This window comes from Sturnira hondurensis, unplaced genomic scaffold, assembly GCF_014824575.4.
Source record: "Sturnira hondurensis isolate 20B ecotype Veracruz unplaced genomic scaffold, ASM1482457v3 Scaffold0009244, whole genome shotgun sequence".
Taxonomy (NCBI): Eukaryota; Metazoa; Chordata; class Mammalia; order Chiroptera; family Phyllostomidae; genus Sturnira; species Sturnira hondurensis.
Window position 1 is genome coordinate 6,539,349 of NW_028081875.1, and position 19,470 is coordinate 6,558,818.

The 19,470-nt window shown below is 40.8% G+C and overlaps 1 protein-coding gene across 2 annotated transcripts in view; it reads right to left on the minus strand.

Moving 5' to 3' along the window:
* The window catches only part of DTD1 (D-aminoacyl-tRNA deacylase 1), a 275,745-nt gene that overhangs the window by 140,744 nt on the left and 115,531 nt on the right, over positions 1-19,470 (minus strand). Inside the window, exon 5 of one of the 2 annotated variants that reach the window (XM_037057032.1) lies at positions 3,205-3,266. The exons of the other annotated variant lie outside the window; for it this stretch is intronic. Within the exon in view, the coding sequence (XP_036912927.1) occupies positions 3,231-3,266 (36 nt within the window). The 3' untranslated portion in view covers positions 3,205-3,230. Of the gene's footprint in view, positions 1-3,204; positions 3,267-19,470 lie in introns of those variants that run through there. 2 annotated transcript variants of the gene reach the window in all.

The following is a 19,470-nucleotide window of genomic DNA, read 5'->3' on the forward strand; positions in this document are numbered from 1 at the left end:
TTACAAAACCTCCAAGGTAGCTACATTAACAGCAATGCATTTTGTTTTCCTATGAAAAAAGAATTGGCAGCCTCAGACTAAATTTATTAACTACACACATGTGCAGGCATTTTGATGAGTTGCCCTGAACATCTTTGTACCTGTAAGCCTTTCTTATTTGGGATACACAAAGAATTCCAGCTTGAGGTCCAAAACTGTGCCAGGTGCCAGAGACTAAGCAGCAACGAAAGACGTTTCCAGAAGCAGAGGCACAAGCAGCCCCAACCAAGTGGGGAAGAAAGGGCACTCAGATCAAAGGGAACCAGAGCCCTGGGAGTGCTGGAAGCTTTCTGTGGAGACCTGACAGAAGTCAGACCCATAGTTCAAGAAAATTGATTTAGGTAACAATGACAACTGGCTGGCATTGTTATTGAGGAAAATAGGGTTCAGTTTAGGTAAGATAGATAGATCCATGTCATAACCGCTGAGGATTACCTGAACAAGTAGCAGGATGAAGAATGGATGTTCTCATTCAATTGACAAACATTCAATAAAACAACTATCATGTGCCAAGCAGGATCTCACCTTCAAATGACACATACCCTCTCAAATATCATCCTTTCAACAGAACTGATTAGAAGGCAACTGTCAGAAAGGCATAGCCACATTCAGTTCACCAAGATCCAAAACTTTCTGCAATTCTTCAGATTGAATAAGGCTCACGAAGGCCCCTGGGACAGCAGAGGTCTCTTGTCCAGGAGGAGCTAAGCCCTGTTTAAACTCTGCAGTCTCTTGTCACTTACTGGAACACCTGCTGCTGATGAGAAACAGGCTTTGATTTGATGGATACCAGCTGCTGACAAGACACCCAAGGTAATCTTGCTGCAGAATTGCTGCTTTAACAAAACACAACACAAACTGATGGGCTAGGTACACTTCACAGAAACAAGAGGTCTGTTTTTCTTTCAAAAGGATAATTACAGGATCTCTCCAGCACCCCCACTATCCAAGCCCTCATTCATTTCCATATCCACTTAATAAGCATTCTCTCACACCTGCTAGAAGTTGGGGAGTTGAAGCAATCACAAGTGCCTCACATTGCCAAGTTCAGGCAGAATCCATGTGTTTATTGCAGCTTTAGCCACCTGGGGCTGCTTAAAGCAGTGACCTTCTTCCCTGCCTCCTACACAATCCACACTTGGAAATTCAGCACAAATCTCTTGTTGCCTTCAACTCTGGGTTTCATTTATAGGGGTGGAAATGAATGTAGTTTTTGGCTCATGCAATGAAAAAAATCCTTTGTTAAACACACACACAAATCACTTTCTGAGGCAAACTATTTTCCATGTTGTTTTAAAAGAAAATTAAATAGACAAAAGTATAATCACTAAAGTATATCAAACTCTGCTAAAGGATGACAGAAAGAGGGAAGAAAACTATAATAAGAACATGGTAGAATCAAACTAAAAATCAAGAGTAAGGGGGAAAAGACCAATTTTTCTTATAGAAGAATTCCAAATAATTAGGATTGCCAGATTTAAAAAATTACAGGATGCCCGGTTAAATATGAAGTTTTGCTATCTCAAGGGACATACTTCACTAAAACTAATCATTGCTTTTCTGAAAATCAAAGTCATCTGAGTGTCCTGCAACCCTACAAATAATACACATATATATTTCCATCTCCAGGAGGTGGAGCTTAATCTTCCCCGAACTCCTTCCAGGAGGTCTGTGCTTAGGGATTCACTTCCAACAATAGAGCAGAAAAATGGAAAAAGGGGAAAGGTCTCTGCTTGGAGAGACCTGGCCAAAACCACATTGACCAGGTGATCAAAGTTTCCCTCCCCAGAGAAGTCACATGGATGTCAGATACCACCTGAGAAGATGAGACAATAAGGAAACTTCACTCTGCACACTTTTCCTAAAACTCCATAACCCCAGTCTAATCACAACACACAGGAGACAAACCCATATTTGGGGGCATTCTACGAGATTCCTAGCCAGTACTCCTCATGACTACCAAGGTCATGAAAAATTATTTTCTCTTCTGTTAACTGAGAAACTGTCATGCAAATAAGGAAATCCAATGTGGTGTCCTGGACTGGATTCTGAAACAAAAAGAGGACATCAATGGAAAAACTGGTGAACTCCAAATAAAGTTGGAATTTAGTTAATGGTGCAATATGAATGTCAGTTTCTAATTTTCACAAGTGTGTATGGAAATGTTTAAGACAGTAACAATAGGATACGCTGGATGTGGGCTATTCAGAAACTCTACCCTCTCTTGGCAACATTCTATAATCTAAAATTACAAATGAGAGGATATAAGGGAAGTATTTCAAAATTCTCCAGCAAAATGTAGAAACTGAGTTAATAAAACAATAATAAAGTGTTAGTAATCATGATTTAAATAAGGATTTCTTTTAAAAGGGACATATGTAAACGGCAAAAGACAATTACTAGAAAACTTCTCACTGAGAATCTTTTAGGTCTCACCAACCCACATCACTTTCTGTGCCAAGGAGGTCATTCTCAGGATAGGTCCTTGCCTGGGCTTACCTGATTTTAGTAAAGTCTATATCCCAGAGAACCCCTCAGTCCTGGGCAAACCCAGTCCTCTTGATCTCTATCTTTCCATGTGTATTTGTGTGTGGCTATCTGCCTCATAAGCACATGCACATACATGCATGTGTGTGCACACATACACAGTGGGATTCTTAAGTTAATTAAAAAGTTAGGTGCAGCTCCAGACTCCAGGTAATTATTTCACTTTTACAAAAAACTCTGGAATAAAGCAACCTTCCTTCCTCTCATCCATCCACCTACCACACTATATATTTATGCCCAATATTTAGCCCAGAAAGGAAGGAATTCTTTGCCATAGTTTGTAAACACCAATTGCCACCTTTTTACATATCCTTCCACAGCCTTTGATGTTTCAAGAGCACCCCAAGAGTTTTAAGAAAGCCCATTCTTAAGCAGTCTGGCTCCAGGAGAATCAAACCTTTTGGCATCTCTGAGCCACACTGGAAGAAGAGTTGTCTTGGGCCACACATTAAATACATTGCAACACATAATCACACACACAAAAAAAGATCCCATAATGTTTTAAGTAAATTTACGGTTTTGTGTTGGGCTGCATTCACAGTCATCCTGGGCTACATGAAGCCTGTGGGCCACAGGTTGGACACCCCTGAGGGGCCATGTGGTTTATTGTGCACAAACCTAAACAGTGAGATCTGTATTTTTTTTCAGGCTTGACATTCATCCATATGAGCACCAGTGATCTGTAATAGAGAATACCAGGCAAGACCCTGTTACTGTACCAGTCATCTGGAGACTGAAAACAGATACTCCTGGCATTTCCTATCTCACACCTGCATTTAGAAATCTGCATTTCAGTGAACTGAAAACATTTGCCTTAGACACCATGTAAGGAGACCAATGATGAACTTTTCCCTATATGTAAAGATTACTGGTGACATAGCAATGATCATACCTCTCCTATCTCAAACAACAGCTAACATTGACTAAGCAACTATTATGTGCCAGGCACATGACAGGCTTTGACTCAGCTGCAGAAGCCAGGTCATAGTGGGGGGCAACATGGACTGTGAAAGAAAACAAAATTACGTTCAAAGGATTTCTACAAACTCAGATACATACACTTTCAAATACAGGGGCCATCAGAAGTAAGGCCTGCTTGAGTGTGGCTAGTGGGGTAATATGAGTGTAATAAGGTAACATTTAAGCTAAAATGTCATATGGTAGGCTTGAGTGTGATATTGGTATGTTACAGAATCACATGCTTATGATTTTGTAATAAAAAAGCATTACTTGTGCTGGACCCCTGTGTACAACATGAAGACTCAGACACTGTCCCAGATTGGAGGGAACCAAAGAGACACGATAAGTACAATGTGTGATCCTGAATTATATCCTGGATAAGAAAAGGGGCATTATTAAAAGAAATGGAAAAATTCAAATGACGGTTGAAGATTAATGGTATTTATGCATATTCATTTTTTACTTTTGAGAACTGTACTATGTTCATGTAAAATGTTAACACAGGGGAAGCCAGACAAAGAGTATACAGATACTTTTTAGAACTATTTTTGCAACTTTTCTCTGTCTAAAATTATTTCAAACTGGAAAGTTAAAAATTCATTTTAAGTAACATGTAACAGATTATAAAAATAAACACTGTAGAGACCAGATGCTTTCTTTTGTAAAGATATTTCAAAGTTATTGAAAAAACTATAAAAACTGACTTTTTAAAAAATTCAAACTACAAAGTAACACTTATAAACAAAGGCTACAAAGTATGGGTACTTCATCAAAAAACAAAGACTACTACCTTTCAGGAGCAGGGGTCCCAAATGTTAAGGACATTTTACATTATTATCAAAGCTACATGTCATGTTTTTAACTCAGGGGCACCATTCAAACAAAACGTTTATAACCAAGTTAGCTAAGCCAAAATCTTCCTGGAATTCAATTTATTATTGGAGCCCCAAGGCCTAAACGAGGGGATAGTGGTAGCCCCCTGGAGTCCTGGCTTTGGACACTGTCAGGAAGGAGTTCAGTCTGAAATGACCTGCAAGAGGCCCTTCCACTGAAGCACCCTATACAGGAGGATAATCCTTGTTTTATAAACCAAGAGGGGCCCTCAGAGAAACGAATGATCTGTCCTGGGCAGAAGTCCAAGCGCTTCCTGAGCCAGAAGTGAATGCAGGTCTGACTCTAGCCAGCAGTCTTGCTCACAACAGGAATGCCTGAGGGTGTCTTCCCAAAAGTGATCTGGGTCAAGAGGGATAGTCACTGAAGAATTAAAGTGGCCAGTCAGGGAAGGAAACATTGGGCATGACTAACCAACTCCTCTAGACCCCAGCCCCGCATAAGACCAGCCTCCCTCTTAGCAGTGGTCTTCAAACCCATTAATCATGTATCCCACTGGTAAAAAGGCATGTGCATGTACCCCCAATAATGAACATTCACTTATAAATTACATACATGTTCTGTTGTACTCACACACTAATGACATTATAACATAGCCAGAAGAATAAAATTTTTTAAAATGAGATACATATAAATAAGAGTCATAATATTTACTTCCCATATAGGCTTTTTTTTCTGAATACCACTGGTTGATTAAGTCTCTAGCTCCTCCAGCCTGTGCCGCAGCTGAGGTCTCCCTTATGGAAGAAGAGATTAGGGGGAAGTGGGACTTCAGGCAACTGGGGACTCTGAGTTCCAGGTGCCCTGGTGAGGGTGAGGTGCAGGACCTCTAAACAGACCACCACTAACAGCTCTTGGTTCATGCACCTGCCTCTCACCCCAATGCACTCCACACGTCCACAGAGCTGTAGATTGAAAAGTCAAACTGAGTGTGTCAGTTCCTTCCTTAATATCCTTACAGAGCCCTGACTAGTGTGGCTCAAGTTGTTGGGCATCATCCTGCAAAGTGAAAGGTCACAGGTTCAACATTCCTGGCTTGCAGGTTCAGTCCTTGGACAGGGGTCCCTGTGAGAGGCAACCAACCAATTTGTCTCTCTCACATCAAGGTTTCTCTCCCTCTCTCTTTCCCTCCCTTCCTCTCTCTCTAAATAAATACATAAAACTTGTAAAAATACATATCTTTATAGGGAAGACTTTGAAGAAAAAATACAAAGTGTTTAAGACAGTATCCAAAGCCTGTACCAAGCTCCTCAGCCAAATCAACTCCTCAGTCATAGCCAAGCCCAACCATACAGACCAGCTGCGGATTCTGGACCATGCTGTGGTGGCACTCTCCAAGAGAGTACCAATAATCCTTGCCTCCATGAATCCATGCCCACACCCTCACAATGGATAAGGCTGGCCTGTGTGGCCAATAGCACACTGTGAAATGGGGCTTCCAAAGTTGGGTCATAGAAGACATTTTAGCTTCCACCCTGCTTTCTCTTAGATCACTTGTTTCAGGGAAGCTGGCAGTTTGTTGTGAGAATATTCTGTGTTTTTAATATCTTATTTATGTATTTTTAGAAAGAGGGAAAGGGAAGGAAAAAGAGTGATTGCCTCTCATGTGTTCCCTACTGGGGACCTGGCCTGCAACCCAGGTATGTGCCCTGACTGGGAATTGAACCGGCAACCCTTCACTTCACAGGCCCGTGCTCAATCCACTGAGCTATACCAGCCAGGGCATGAGGATATTCTTGTGAGAATGTTCAAGCAGCTTTAGGAAGAGGCATAAGGAGAAAAAATGAGACCTGCCAATAGCTGGTATCAACTTGCTGGCCATATGAATTAAGATACCTGGAAAGCAAAACTCTAGCCCCAGTTGAACCTTCAGATGATGGTGGTGGCCCTGGGCTGACACCTTGAGGCAGCCTCATGAGAGACCCTGAGCCAGAACCACACACCTAAACTGTTCCTGAAGTTCTTTTTTTTTAAATTGAATTTATTGGGGTGATGTTGGTTAATGAAATTATATAGGTTTCAGGTGTACACTCCTATAATACATCAACTGTAAATTGCATTGTGTGTTCACCACCCCAAGTCAACTTTCCTTCTATGTGAGATAATAATAATATCACTTTCAGCCACTAAGTTTTGAGATATTTTGTTACCGAGCAATGAATACCTAACATACTATGTTCTCTCCCTCAATGTCTTTGCAAAAGCTTGTCCCTCAGCTTAGAATATCCTGTCCTATATCCTTCCTGTCCTATATACCAATACATATGTCCTCTGCCATTCCCTGTCTCTAATATGTGCTTTGCACATACATATTGTGTGCTGCCATTGCACTCTCGACATGCCGCTCTTAGATAAACTCTTTTTTGTTTGTTTCCTTTTGTTTTGTTATTCCCATGGGGTTTTTTTCCAATTTTTTTATTTAATTATTTTTCAACTACAGTTTTCTGTCTATTGCTCCCATCCCATCCCACCCCCGTGCTCCCCCCTCCCTCCCATTTCCACCCTTCTCAGTTGTTGTCCATGTATCCTTTATACATGTTACTCTAAATCCCTCCCCTATTTCCCCTGAAATTCCCTCCCCTCTCCCCTCTGGTCACTGTCAGCCTGTTCTCTATTTCAGTGTCTTTGGTTATATTTTGCTTGCTGGTTTCTTTGTTGTTTAGGTTCCTGTTAAAGGTGAGATCATATGGTCTTTGTCCTTCTACACCTGGCTTATTTCACTCAGCATAATGCTTTCCAGTTGCATCCATGATGTTGCAAAACGTAGGAGCTCCTTCTTTCTTTCTGCAGCATAAAATTCCATTGTGTGCATGAACCATAGTTTTTTGATCCATTCATTTACTGATGGGCACCTAGGTTGCTTCAGACTCTTGGCTATTGTAAATTGTGCTCCCATGAAGATTGGGGTACATAGGTTCTTTGGGATTGGTGTTTTGTGGGTTCTTAGGATACAATCCTAGCAGTGGAATTGCTAGGTCAAAAGGCAAGTCCAAGTTTAGTTTTCTGAGAAAATTCCATACTGTTTTGCATAATGGTTGTACCAGTCTGCAATCCCACCAACAGTGGACCAGAGTCCCCTTTTCCCCACACCCTCTCCAACATTTGTTGTTTATTGCTTTGTTTATGATAGCCATTCTGACTGGCGTTAAGTGGTATCTCATTGTGGTTTTAATTTGCATCTCTCTGATACCAAGCCATATTGAGCATCTCTTCACGTGTCTCTGGATCCCCTGTATGTCCTCCTTGGAGAAGTGTCTGTTCAAGTCCTTTCCCCATTTTTTAATTGGGTTAGTTGTCTTCTTAGAGTGAAGTTATGTGAGTTCTTTGTATATTTTGGAGATTAAACCTTTGTCTGAGGTATCATTGGCAAATTTTTTCCCATAGAGTTGGTTGTCTTTTTATTTTAATGCTGTTTTCTTTAGCTGCGCAGAAGCTTTTTATTTTGATGAGATCCCATTTCTTTATTCTTTCCTTTATATTCCTTGCTCTAAGGGACATATCAGTAAAAATGTTGCTGCGTGAAATATCTGAGATTTTCCTGCCAATGTTCTCCTCTAGGACATTAATGGTTTCACAGCTTATATTTAAGTCTTTTATCCACCTTGAGTTTATTTTGGTGTATGGTGTAAGTTGGTGCTCGAGTTTCATTTTTTTGCATGTAGCTGTCCAGTTCTCCCAACACCATTTGTTGAAGAGGCTATCTTTACCCCATTTTATGTTACTACCCCCTTTGTGGAATAATAATTGACTGTAGAGAGTTGGGTTTATTTCTGGGTTCTCTATTCTGTTCCATTGGTCTATGTGCCTGTTTTTATGCCAGTACCAGGCTGTTTTGATTACAGTGGCCTTGTAATACAATTTGATATCAGGTATTGCGATCCCTCCTACTTTGTTCTTCTTTCTCAAAATTGCAACAGCTATTCATGGTCTTTTCTGGTTCCATATAAATTTTTGAAGTGTTTGTTCTATGTCTCTGAAATATGCCATTGGTACTTTAATAGGTACTGCATTGAATCTGTAAATTGCTTTGGGTAGTATGGACATTTTGATGATGTGAATTCTTCCAATCCATGAACACGGTATATCATTCCATTTGTTTGTGTCTTCCTTGATTTCTGTCTTCAGTGTTGTGTAGTTTTCTACATACAGGTCTTTTACCTCCTTGGTTAGATTTATTTCCAGATGTTTTATTTTTCTTTTTGCTATATCGAATGGGTTTTTTTTCTTCATTTCTGCTTCTGTGATTCATTGTCGGTATACAAAAATGACTTTGATTTCTGGATATTGACTTTGTATCCCACTGTTTTGCCAAATTCATTTATTAGTTCCAGCAGTTTTTTGGTAGAGTCAACAGGATTTACCATGTACACTATCATCTCATCTGCAAACAATGACAGTTTTGTTTCCTCCTTTCTAATTTGAATGCCTTTTATTTCCTTTTCTTGCCTAATTGCTTTGGATAAAACTTCCAATATATATTGAATAGAAGTGGTGAAAGTGGACAACCTTGTCTTGTTCCTGATCTTAGTGGAAAGATTTTAGTTTTTGTCCATTGAGTATGATGTTGGCTGTAGGTCTTTCATATATGGCCTTTATTATATTGAGGAATGCTCCCTCTTTCCCCACTTTGCTGAGTACCTTTCTCATAAATCGCTGTTATACCTTATCAAAAGCTTTTTCTGCATCTATTGATATGACCATGTGGTTTTTGTCTGCTTTTGTTTATGTGGTGTATTACATTTACTGATTTGCGGATTGAACCATCCTTGCATCCCTGGGATGAATCCCACTTGGTCGTGGTGTATGATCTTTTTGGTGTATTGTTGGATTCGATTTGCCAATATTTTGTTGAGGATTTTAGCATCTATGTTCATCAGCGATATTGGCCTAAAGTTTTCTTTCTTTGTTGTGTCTCTATCTGGTTTTGGAATTAGGATGATGCTGGATTCATAAAAAGAGTTGGGGAGTTTCCCATCATTTTTGATTTTTTGGAATAGTCTGCAAAGAACAGGGGTTAGATCTTCCTTAAATGCTTTGTAGAATTCTCCTGTGAAACCATCTGGTCCAGGGCTTTTGTGTGATGAGAGTTTTTTGATTTCTGCTTCAATTTCTTCTGCTGTTATTGGTCTGTTCAGACTTTCTGCTTCTTCTTCATTGAGTTTTGGAAGATTATATTTTTCTAGAAATCTGTCCATTTCACCTAGGTTTTCAAATTTCTTGGCATACAGTTCTGCATAGTAATTCCTTACAATCCCTTCTATTTCTGTGGTATCAGTTGTAATCTCTCCTCTTTCATTTCTGATTGTGTTTATTTGGGTCCTTTCTCTTTTCTTAATTAGCCTACTTAAAGGCTTGTCTATTTTGTTTACCTTTTCAAAAAACCAACTCTTGGATTCACTGATCCTTAGAGTTGTGCTTTTAGTCTCTATGTCATTTAATTCTGCTCTGATCTTGGTTATTTCCTTCCTTCTACTTGCTCTGGGCTGTCTTTGTTGTTGTTCTTCGAGTTCTTGCAGGCGTCGGGCTATGTTGTTTGTTTGAAATGTTTCTATTTCCTTTAGGTAAGCCTGTATTGCAATGAACTTCCCTCTCAGAACTGCCTTTGTCGTGTCCCATAAGTTTTGGGTTATTGTGAGTTCATTTTCATTTGTTTCCAGAAACTTTTTGATTTCTTCCCTAATTTCAATCTTGACCCATGCATTGTTTAATAGCATACCATTCAGTCTCCATGATTTTCGGTGTTCTGGGTTTTTTCCTGTGGGGTTGGTTTCTAATTTCATTCCCTTGTGGTCAGAGAAAATGCTTGGTATGATTTCAATTTTCTTGAATTTTTGAGACTCGTTTTGTGTCCTATCATGTGGTCTATCTTTGAAAATGTTCTATGTGCATTTGAAAAGAATGTGTATTTAGCTTCTTTGGGATGAAGGGCTCTATACATATATCAGTCAAGTCCATTTCATCTAGGGTGTTGTTTAGTGCAGCTATATCTTTATGGATATTTTGTTTGGAAGATCTCTCCATTTTTGACAGTGGGGTGTTAAAATCCCCTACTATAATTGTGTTGCTGTCAATATCTTTCTTGAAGTCTTCTAGGATTTTTCTTATATATTTGGGTGCTCCTATGTTGGGTGCATAAATATTTCTGATGTTAATGTCTTCTTGGTGGAGTCTTCCCATGAGTGGTATGAAGTGACCTTCTGGGTCTCTCTTTATGGACCTTTTTTTGAAGTCTATTTTGTGTGATATGAGAATTGCTACCCTGGCTTTTTTTTCTTGTCCATTTGCTTGGAGAATTTGTTTCCAGCCTTTCACTTTTAGTCTGTGATGGTCTTTTGTTCTGAGGTGCCTTTCCTGTAGGCAGCATATGTGTGGGTCATGCTTTCTTATCCATTCAGCTATTCTATGTCTTTTGATTGGAGCATTTAATCCATTTAGATTTAAGGTTATTATTGATAGGTACTTATTCGTTGCCATTTTTGTACCACAGTTCCTCTCTGTCTCTCTTTCTTTTCCTTCCTTTCCTTAAAGCAGTCCTTTTAGTATTTCTTGTAGAGCTGGTTTGGTGGAGGCATATTCTTTTAGACTTCTTTTGTCTTGGAAGCTCTTTATTTGGCCTTCTATCTTGATTAAGAGCCTTGCTGGGTAAAGTAGCCTTGGTTGTAGGCTTCTGTTTCTCATTACTTGGAATATTTCTTGCCATTCTCTTCTTGCTTGGAGTGTTTCCATTGAGAAGTCAGTAGCTAACGTTATTGGCCTCCCTTGTATGTTACTTCCTTTTTCTCCCTTGCTGCCTTTAAGATTCTCTCTTTGTCTTGGAATTTTGCCATTTTAATGATGATGTGTCTTGAAGTGGGCCTCTTTGGGTTCCTCTTGAATGGGACTCTCTGTGATTCCTGGATTCGTGTAACTTTTACTCTCATCAAATTAGGAAAATTTTCCATCATTACTCTTTCAAATAGATTTTCTATCCCTTGTCCTTCTTCTTCTCCTTCTGGTATTCCTATTATTCGGATATTATTATGTTTCATATTATCTTGCATTTCTCTTAGTCTCTCTTCATTCTTTTTGAGCCTCTTTTCCCTTTCTTGCTCTTTCTGGGAGATTTTTTCTACTGTGTCCTCCAACTCACTGATCCGATCTTCTGCCTCATTGATCCTGCTTTTCATTCCTTCTACTGTGTTCTTCAGTTTTGAAATTGTATTCTTCATTTCCTCTTGTCCTTTGCTGATAGTTTCTATTTCCTTTTTCATGTTGACATAGTTTTCGGAGAGCTCATGGTAGCTCCCCTCTAGTTTCTGGTAGCTCCCCTCTAGTTTCTGGTAGCTCATTGTGAGCTCTTTGAATTTCCTGATAACTAGTGCTTTGAATTCAATATCTGATAGCTGATTTGCCTCTCTTTTATCTGGCATTATTTCTGAGACTTCCACCTTTTCTTTCATTTGGGAATTGTTTCTTTGTCTTCCTGTTGCTTGAGACTCTTCTTGTTAGCTTCAGCTTCTTAAATTGATCGGTTCTGACTCCCTAGGTTTATGGTGTGAACTTCTGTGGTAGAATACCTGTGAAATTCAGTGGTGCAGTCTCCTGCAGGTATCTTGATATTCTCTGCTTCCACCTCCTCCTTTCTTTGTGTGTGTATCAGAGGTGCTGGGCTCCCGATGAGTCCTCTGTGGCAGATGCCTGGATGCTGTCTGTAGACAGAAGCCTCTGGGCCCTGGAAGCTGCGGCAGCAGCAGCTCCGAGGTCTTTACGCGCCAGCCAATGGCTGCTGGTCCCGCCGCTGCTGCTTTTGACTTTACTCTGGGGTGCCTGGCTCCCGAGGGCAGCCGGCCCTGTCGCTGCCACTTTTTTCTTTACTCACAGATGCTGGGGTCCCGATGAGTCCTCTGCGGCAGATGCCCCTGTCGCTGGGCACAGGCGGAAGCCTCTGGGCCCCAACCACTGAGGCAGCTGCGGCTCGGAGGTCTTTACACACCGGCCAATGGCTGCCGCTGGCCTGGCCATCTCCGTCCTTACTCGCGTCCCTGAGACCCCAACGACCTGTAGCTGTCTGCTTCGTCACTATCTCTGGTCTTTTATTTTCATAAATGCTGGAGAATTGTTGGTTGGGGAATTGATTGTGCTGTTCTTCAGTAAATCTGCCAGGATTTTCTCCCAGGGGTACAAGAACTGCAGTCACTCCGTCCTACTCTGCCGCATTTTCCTCTCTCTAGATAAACTCTTAATATGCACTAGAATTACCTATTTCTCTCCCTGGGAACCCTGGAAGCAATTTGTGTATGGAGGCGATCTACAAGAACACCTTTAGCCAGATCTAGCTGCTTAAAGAAGCACATGTTCACCCACCATGCCCATCTCCTGAGAAGGTCAACCTATAGTGTATCTACTGCCCTGAGGCCTTCACCAACAAGAACATACTACTCACCCACATCCATCAAGCCTACACCAACCAAAAACAAGTGGTCCATGTACCCGAAACACTTACCCTTGGTGAAGGGCACCTACTGCCATCTGTACAGCCCAGCAGCCAAACTCCAAAAACTACAACATCAGTCCCATCCCTGTGCTGGGCAGCATGGCCTCCATGAACAGAGCCATGCCAGACTCCAGTGCCACTGTGTAGTGTGGCTCTACCCTGGACTCCACCTTGAAGCCACTGAGGGCCAGAAGATGTGGGATGTTGGGCAGGGCTGATTCAAGATGGTCTACAGCTGCCTTTATGGCTCTAAGTGGAACTGCAACAGCGTGGCCATGCCATGCACAGAGCCTAACTTCAGTAGACACTCATAGAATATTCAATCAATGAAGGAGTTCAAAAATGGATGGATGGGTGGGTGAATGGGTGGAACAGTGATGGACGGGTGGATGGACAGATGGATGGGAAAGCAAGAAGGCAGGTGGGGGAAGTGGACCAGCTCTGGTCTTCTGTACTGCAAATGAATAAGAGCCTCATCATCTCACCTAAGAGTGCCAGTATTACCATAAGTGTTGGCAAAGCAGGGAACACCTTCCTATAAACCTTATGTTAAATACCAAATTTCATCTATAAAAAAAAAAATCACAAGAAGTCATTTTCTGAGTCTAATCCCTTAGCCTGCTCTCTTTTCCACCACTGAACCCTGCTATAGAATTTCCCATTACAGAAGACACTACAAGAAACAGTAACAGGTAAGCCACAGATACCAATACTGAATCAGAAAGCACTAGCACAGGGACATTAAAATGTCCAGTTCTTCCTTTACTGGAACATTGTCAAGATTCTACCAGTGAGAAGAATACTTTCTTATGCTGGAAGCTGGATATACCAGAGTTGACTGTCTTATTTCTTGTTATTGTTTTTTTTAAGTTTATATTTTATTGATTATGCTATTACAGTTGTCCTGATTCTTCTCCCTATGTCCCCCTCCATCCAGCACACCCCCATTTACTTAGGCAATCCCCCCACCATTGTTCATGTCACTGGGTCATGTGTATAAGTCCTTTGGCTACGTCATTTCCTATACTGTATTTTACTTCCTTTGTCTATTCTGTAACTACTTATTTATACTTATTAATCCCCTCACCTCTTCACCCACTGCGTCACAACCCCTCTCACCTGGCAACCATCAAAACACTCTCTGTGTCTATGATTCTGCCTCTGTTCTTCTTGTTTGCTTAGTTTACTTTTTAGATTCAATTGTTGATATATTTGTATTTTTCACCATTATGTGGTTCTTAGTTTTAATCTTCCTTTTCCAAAATAAGTCCTTTTAACATTTCACATAATAATGTTTTGCTGATAATGACTCCTTTAGTTTTATCTTGTGTGGGAAGCTCTTTATCTGCCCTTCAATTCTAAATGGTAACTTTATTGGGTAGAACAATCTTGGATGTAGGTCCTTGCTTTTTATGACTTTGAATATTTCTTGCCAATCCCTTTTAGCCTGCAAAGTTTCTTTTGAGGAATTAGCTGACAGTCTATGGGAACTCCCAGGTGGGTAACTAATTGCTTTTCTCCTGCTGCTTTTAAGAATCTCTCTTTATCTTACCTTTGGTATTTTAATTGTGATACCTTGGAATGAGCCTTGCATCAGTCTTCTTTGTGACTCTCTATGCTTCCTGGTGTTACATGTCTATTTCCTTCACCAAATTAGGAAAGTTTTCCTTTGTGTTTTCTTTTCATGTAGATTTCTAATTTCCCACTCTTTCTCTTCTCCTTCTCATACTCCTATGATGAAAATGTTAGACTTCTTGAAGTGTTCCCAGAGGCTACTTATACTATGCTCATTTTTTGGACTCTTTATTCTTGTTTTTTGATGCATTGTTTTATCCTTCCTTATATTCCATATTATTGATTTGATTCTCAGCTTCAGCCACTCTACTGTTGTTTCCCTGTAAATTTTTCTTTTTTCAATTAGTGTATCTTTCATTTCTGACTGGATCTTTTGTATGCTGTTGAGATCCTCACTAAGTGCCTTGAGCATCCTTATAACCAATGTTTTGAACTCTGTATCTTATAGACTGCTTATCTACATTTTGTTTGGCCCTTTTTCTGGAGTTTTGATCTATTCCTTCATTTGGGCCATGTTTCTTTGTCTCCTCATTTTGGCAGCCTCCATGTGTTTGTTTCTATGTATTAGGAGAGTAGCTTTGAATCCATGTCTTGGAGTGTGGCCTAACGTAGTAGGTATCCTTCTTGTGAGCTGAATACACCCTCCTCTTGTAGCTAAACCTTGGTCACTGTTGGCAGATAAATGGAAGGGTTTTACCCAGGCCAATCAGCCACAAGGACTAGCTGTGACCACTTACCACCAACCTCCACCCTCACTGGAAAATCATATGTGCAGGGAAAGGGTAGAGTGTGCTCCGAACTGGTCTGTAGCTATACACTGGGTGTGCTGGCCCTCAAGTTTTCCGGTAATGCAGGCCAAAGTCAGCCCCCACCTGTGTTTTGCCCTGGGCCATCCTGCCTGAGCTATAAAGCAATCTGAGATGGCTGCTACTTGTGTTGGACTTGGAGATTCCCAGGCAGAGCCAAGCTGTGAATCTAGGCTAGCTGCTGCTAGTGATGGGCCTGGGGCTCACTGAGGCTAGCCATGGTTTGTTTGATAGGATTTAAGAAGTTGTGAAGCATGAGCCAAGATAAGTCATTCATATGGAAAAGCAGATTGGGTGGGCCCATAAGTTGGGTAGGGTAGAGTCTCCGGGGATCTCCAAGGCAGGTCCAACAGTGTTAGCCTGGTTTGTGGAGTCTCAAATATGGCACCGGCTTGTCAGCTCTGTAGAGGGAAGCTTTAGAAAAGGGACAATGGCCTCTGCTCACCTTGATGCCAGACACTTCAGTTTCTCCCTTTATACCACTGATGCCTTCCAAGCTGCTACTTGGTGCTGGAGTTCATAGACAGTGAGTCTGAGTAGGTGAGTCCACGTGTAGGTTAAGAGAAACTTCTTGGGGTTCTAGCAGTTTCTTCCACCAACTCAATTCTTGCTGGATTTTGCCGCAAGAAGTTGTGGAGACTTATCTTCCTGGAACTGGAAGTCTGGGCTAGGATCCCAGTGTAGGGATGGGACTCCTTGTTCCAAGATTAATATCCCTCCCAAATTTTTACCCACCACATGTGGGTGAGGGACCAGCACATTGCAAGTCTGTGCCCCTCCTACCAGTCTGGATGGACATGGTTTCTTTAATTCCATAGTTGTGAGACATCCATTCAACTCCATCTCTGATTTTTCTGAGTGATGGTTGTTTTATAATTTAGTTGTAATTTTCATGTGGTTGTGCAAAGAGGCAAACCATATCTGCCTATGCCACCATCTTGACTGGAAGTCTCCTACTTGTCTTAAATAATTCACAATAATTTGTTTTTAACTGGACAAGAATATACAGAAAATGAGCTCTGCTCACAGCAGCAATTATGTTCTGAAATGTTTTTGAAAAAAAATGCTTTGACTTATTAAATAATGAAGAATTAATTTTGATGAGTATATAGATCAAGAAAGTTAATCAACTGTTGTATGGATACTTTTTATGAACCTATTCTCCAAACTGGATTATGAAAATAAGACTTCTTCAAGATGCCAACCCTAGTAAGACCTTGTCAAAAGAAAAGCCATTCATCAGAGAGGTTAGCAATGCCCTTGTGACCTAAGTAAGATAACAAAAGTCCAGAGACCTGAGAGGAGAAGACCATTAGGCATAGCAAGAAACACACTGTTCCTGCCTGAGGCACAACCCTATCTCCCCCAGCCCCTGGACATTTATTCTTCATTACTGGTACACAATGAAAGCAATGAAAATGACTTAATGATAAGAGCTACAAAAAGAAAGTTAATTTATCAGTCATTTAGCCTCCCTGAGCCATAACAGAATTATCTGAAGCGGTTGTATCAGTTCAATAATGTGACAAGAAAGTCAGAATTGACCAGATGGCTGTTCTATTTTAGTTAAAAGGGAAGTAGAACCATGCGGGGGGCGGGAGGGGCGGGTGGCAAGGGTAAGGGTATAATTAGACTTCTCTCCTATTCTTATCTAATTTGAAATCTCAGTACATCATATAGGTCACCTTCATTCTTTTTAACCGGTACATGGTATTTTACAGTATGGCCGAGACATAATTTGTCTAACCTTTCCTCTACTGATCAGGATTTTGGCTATTCCCCTAATGCAGTACTAAGTACCCTTACACCAACATCTTTGCACATATAAGCACAGACTTTTGTACAAGAGATTCGAAGAAGAGGAAGTGCTCAGTCCAACTATGTCTAGTCCTAATTTTGATCAATATTGCTAAACACCTTCAAAAAATTCTTCATCAGCTTGCTCCCACTAGCAGTGTATCAAAGTGTCCATTTCCTTGCACTCTAATTGATAACATTATAAATTTTCATTTTGATAATCTAAACAAGCAAAACAATGAGGTTTTATGTTTTGAATTTCCTGCAACATTCATGAGATTGAACATCTTTTGAAACTTTAGTGGCCATTGATATGTCTTCTGGGAATTGCCTTTTCCCAGTTTCCTATCTGTTTTTGGCCATTTTTGCTATTGATTTGCAGATGTTCTTTATAGATTTGAACTATTAGTTATTTATTTGTAAAAAAAGGAAATGTTTCATAAAGGAAGAAACATACCATGTTTACAGATTAGAGATTCAATATAGTAAAGAAGTAAGTTCTATGCAAATTGATGTATAGGTTTAATGTAATTCCTATAAAAATCCCAGCCTAATTTTTTGTAGACATAGACAAGCTTATTCTAAAATTTACATGGAAAGGCACAGGCCTCTAGAATAACTAAAAGGAGTCTGACAAGACTTCCGCCAAGATGGAGGCATAGGTGGAAACACTGTGCCTTCTCCCACAACCAAGTTTGAATACAACAAAGGTTTGGAGATCAAAGACGAAGCCAAAAACCAGAAAACTGAATTATACGGAAGTCCGACAACCACTAACCGTTCAACAGGGACAGTAAGAGGGGCGGAGCCAGCAGCAGAGCAGGGTTGGGCAGAAAAGATCCCCCGACCTAGGCGGGCAGGCAGCCTGGACCCAGTCAGGATGTGGGGCAAACTGACCGAGGTCGCACATTCGCGCACAGTGAGACAGACCACGCAGGCCCCAGGGGGCAAGGGCTGATGGCGGTGGCACACTTGCATGCTGTGGGATGAAATGCCCCCACATACAACGTCACAACCCAACGACTTAGTCGGCCTGCTCTAGTGAACACCTTAGGGCTCCGATCCTGCTACGGAACAGGCACGAACAGCCCAAAAGATGGCGCAAGAAGAACTCAAAGTCCCAGAGCTGATAACTCTAAGCGACAAAGAGATTGCCAGCCTCTCAGAAGCACAGTTCAAGACACTGTTTATCAGGATGCTAACAGAACTGGTTGATTATAGTCACAAATTAGAGGAACATATGAGGGCTAAACTAATTGAAATGAAGGGAGATGTCCAGGAAACCAACAGTGATGGAAAGGAAACTGGGACTCAAATCAATGGAATTGACCAGAAGGAAGAACAAAACATCCAACCAGAAAGGGATGAAGAAATGAGAATTCAAAAAAATGAGGAGAGCCTTAGGAACCTCCAGGACATCTTTAAACGTTCCAACATCCGGATTATAGGGGTACCAGAAGGGGGAAAGAAACAGCCACGAGTGGAAAACTTATTTGAACAAATAATAAAGGAGAACTTCCCCAGTCTGGCAAAGGAAATAGACTTCCAGGAAATCCAGGAAGCTCAGAGAGTCCCAAAGAAGTTGGACCCAAGAAGGAACACACCAAGGCACATCATAATTACATTAGCCAAGACTAAAATGAAGGAGAGAATCCTAGAAGCAGCAAGGGATAAGGGGACAGTCACCTACAAAGGAGTACCCATCAGACTGTCAGCGGATTTCTCAAAAGAGACCTTACAGGCAAGAAGGGGCTGGAAAGAAGTATTCCAAGTCATGAAATCCAAAGACCTACAGCCAAGATTGCTTTATCCAGCAAAACTTTCATTTAGAATGGAAGGACAGATAAAGTGCTTCTCAGATAAGGTCAAGTTCAAGGAGTTCATCATCACCAAGCCCTTATTATATGAAATGCTAAAGGGACTTATATAAGAAAAAGAAGATGAAAAATATGAACAGTGAAAGGACAGCAAACTCACAGTTATTAACAACCACACCTAAAACAAAAGCAAACCAAGAGGACAGCTAGATCAGGAGTGGAACCATAGAAATGAAGAACACATGGAGGGTTAGCAACAGGGGAGTGGGAGGAGGAGAAGGGGGGAGAAGGCACAGAAAATAGCATAGATGGTAGGTAGAAAATAGATAGGGGGGAGGGCGAGAATAGTGGGGGAAATATAGAATCTAAAGAACTTGAGACACATGGTTATAAACCATTTGGGGGGAGAATGGTGGGGGAGGGAGTGTCCATGTGGAGGGGAATGAAGGGGGGGAATAGAACAACTGTAATGGTATAATCAATAAAATATAAAAAAATAAATAATAAAAAAATAAAACATTAAAAGGAGTCTGACAAAGGAGAATAAATTGGGAAGAATCATTGT